This window comes from Aristolochia californica, unplaced genomic scaffold (assembly GCF_029961685.1).
Source record: "Aristolochia californica isolate CCGP_79_NKW_82.1479 unplaced genomic scaffold, dmAriCali1.0.hap1 SCAF_1, whole genome shotgun sequence".
Lineage (NCBI taxonomy): Eukaryota > Viridiplantae > Streptophyta > Magnoliopsida > Piperales > Aristolochiaceae > Aristolochia > Aristolochia californica.
In genome coordinates this window covers 10,088,734-10,090,991 of record NW_027181770.1, presented here as the reverse complement: position 1 = coordinate 10,090,991, position 2,258 = coordinate 10,088,734, and the positions used below count along the sequence as shown (strand labels likewise).

Below are 2,258 nucleotides of genomic sequence, written 5' to 3'. Positions count from 1 at the left end.
TACTCACCCCGATGAGGAGCTGAACATTTTTTTCAAATATTCTCAGCCTAACTGTGAAAGAATGAAACCAGGAAGAGTTGGGTGGTTTACTATCTAATCTCACTTCGCCTATATATATTTGACTCTGCTGATGTGGGTTGGTGAAAGACAGTCCAACACGTTAATTTGTTTGGATTAAGACCTAACGATCGACCATTCAAAAGTAATGTCAGTGGAATGAAGATGGTCCAGAGTCTACATTCTCATCGAGAATTCTAGCTCAAACTCTGGTTCTGGCTGCTGCTGCTTAATCATGGAAAGTCAACTCAGAAGCTATAAATATGAGACAGACTTCCGCTGCATTCATCGACCAACTCATCTCTTCCAATTAGAAGTGTCTCTTTCTCTGTCTGAGATGGCGAAGCTCAGATATTTTTTCGTCTTCTTGTTCTTCACCTTCTTCTTCCCCCTGGCTGTTTATGGGGATTACAACGTTGTCCAGTTTGGCGCAAGAGGCGACGGTAAGACCGACTCGGGTAGGGCATTCCTTAATGCATGGCAAGCAGCTTGCTCGTCGGTCAGGCCGGCGACGGTTTACGTGCCACGAGGATCATATTTGATCAAGCGGATCATCTTCGAAGGTCCCTGCAGAAATAGCAGAATGACCATGAAAATGGACGGTACACTGGTGGCTTCCACCAACTATGCAGCATATGGCAGCGGAAACTGGGTCCTGTTCAACAAGGTCAAGGGGCTTATCATCGACGGCGGAACACTAGATGGCCGAGGGAAAGGTCTGTGGGCTTGCAAGACTGCCGGCAGGAACTGCCCTCAAGGCGCTCGGGTTGGTACCTGAACCTCTCTTGGTCTCTGCAAAGAACATGGTTATGGTTTACTTATAACTAATGCTCGTTTCGATTGCAGTCGTTGGCCTTCAACGGTGCCGAAGACGTCCTCGTCAGGGGCCTGAAGTCAATCAACAGCCAGTTTTTTCATGTTGCAGTGAACCTATGCAAGAACATCAGGTTTCATGGGATTCAGCTCTTGGCTCCTGATGACAGCCCCAACACGGACGGTGTCCACGTCCAACTGTCCACCGGCGTCACCATCGTCAACAGCGCCATGAAAACCGGCGACGACTGTATCTCTATTGGGCCAGGAACCAGGAACATGTGGTTGGAGCGGATAGTATGTGGCCCTGGACATGGAATCAGGTAAGAATGACAGTAAGAATGAATATATAAAAGTTAATGGCCGACTCCAGTAAAAGGTCACCTAACTTTCTCGTGTATTAAATCGAATCTGTGGCAGCATTGGGAGCCTGGCTCAGGAATTCAAAGAAGAAGGTGTCCAGAACATAACAGTGAAAACGGTGGTCTTCAGGGGAACTCAAAACGGGGTGAGGATAAAGTCCTGGGGAAGACCGAGTACCGGATTCGTGAGAGATGTGCGCTTTATGAACCTCGTTATGATAAACGTTCAAAACCCGATCATAATCGACCAAAATTACTGTCCCGGAAACAGAGATTGCCCCGGCAAGGTACAGCCCGGCCAGATACGTCGTTTTCGATCTTCCGAAATGAATTTCATAAATTATTTTACTTTGATTATAAGATCCTTCCTCTAACAATATTGCCGATCTTCAGTATTCCGGGATTAAAATCAGTGGAGTCACTTACAAAAACATCAAGGGGACATCCGCTACGCCGGTAGCTGTAATGTTCCATTGCAGCCAAGCTAACCCTTGCAGTAGAATCGGGTTGAAGGACGTGAAGCTCTCCTATCAAAACAAGCGAGCTCAGTCGTCATGCATATTTGCAGATGGATCCGCTAGTGGGTTAATTGATCCACCCAGTTGTCTTTGAGCAGCGAGTGTAGCGAGGAGTATCAGGAAAAACGGGAGGTACATAGAAAAAAAATTCTGCTACGAGCTGACATGATTAAGATGATCATGTAAATCTTTTATCATTTTGTAACTATAAATACATGTATCAATGAAAGTAATAGCATCCGGAAAATATAAACCCTTCGGAGCAACAATATCCACCATTGTAGAGGCTTGGATTTATTTGTTTAAGCAAATCTGAAACCCATCACAGGTACGGGGAGATGGTAATTCAGTGAACCAACCCAGTCGCTGCCGCTGGTGTATTCTTTTTCTACTTGCAGTTTGCAGTGTGATGATGATTCAATTGCAGCTTGTTAAAATACTCTCACATAGATCTGCCATTATTTTTTTATAAAATAATAACACAAATAACCAACTTTTTCACTTAATA

General features: G+C 44.9%; 1 protein-coding gene across 1 annotated transcript; it reads left to right on the top strand.

The window, feature by feature from the left end:
- Positions 1–394: 394 nt before the first annotated feature.
- Positions 395–1,844, top strand: LOC137959243 (polygalacturonase-like). The gene is made up of 4 exons (XM_068806627.1): positions 395–823; positions 904–1,193; positions 1,291–1,519; positions 1,626–1,844. Exons 1-4 carry the CDS (start codon positions 395–397, stop codon positions 1,842–1,844), a joined length of 1,167 nt encoding a protein of 388 aa, XP_068662728.1.
- The last annotated feature ends 414 nt before the right edge of the window (positions 1,845–2,258 follow it).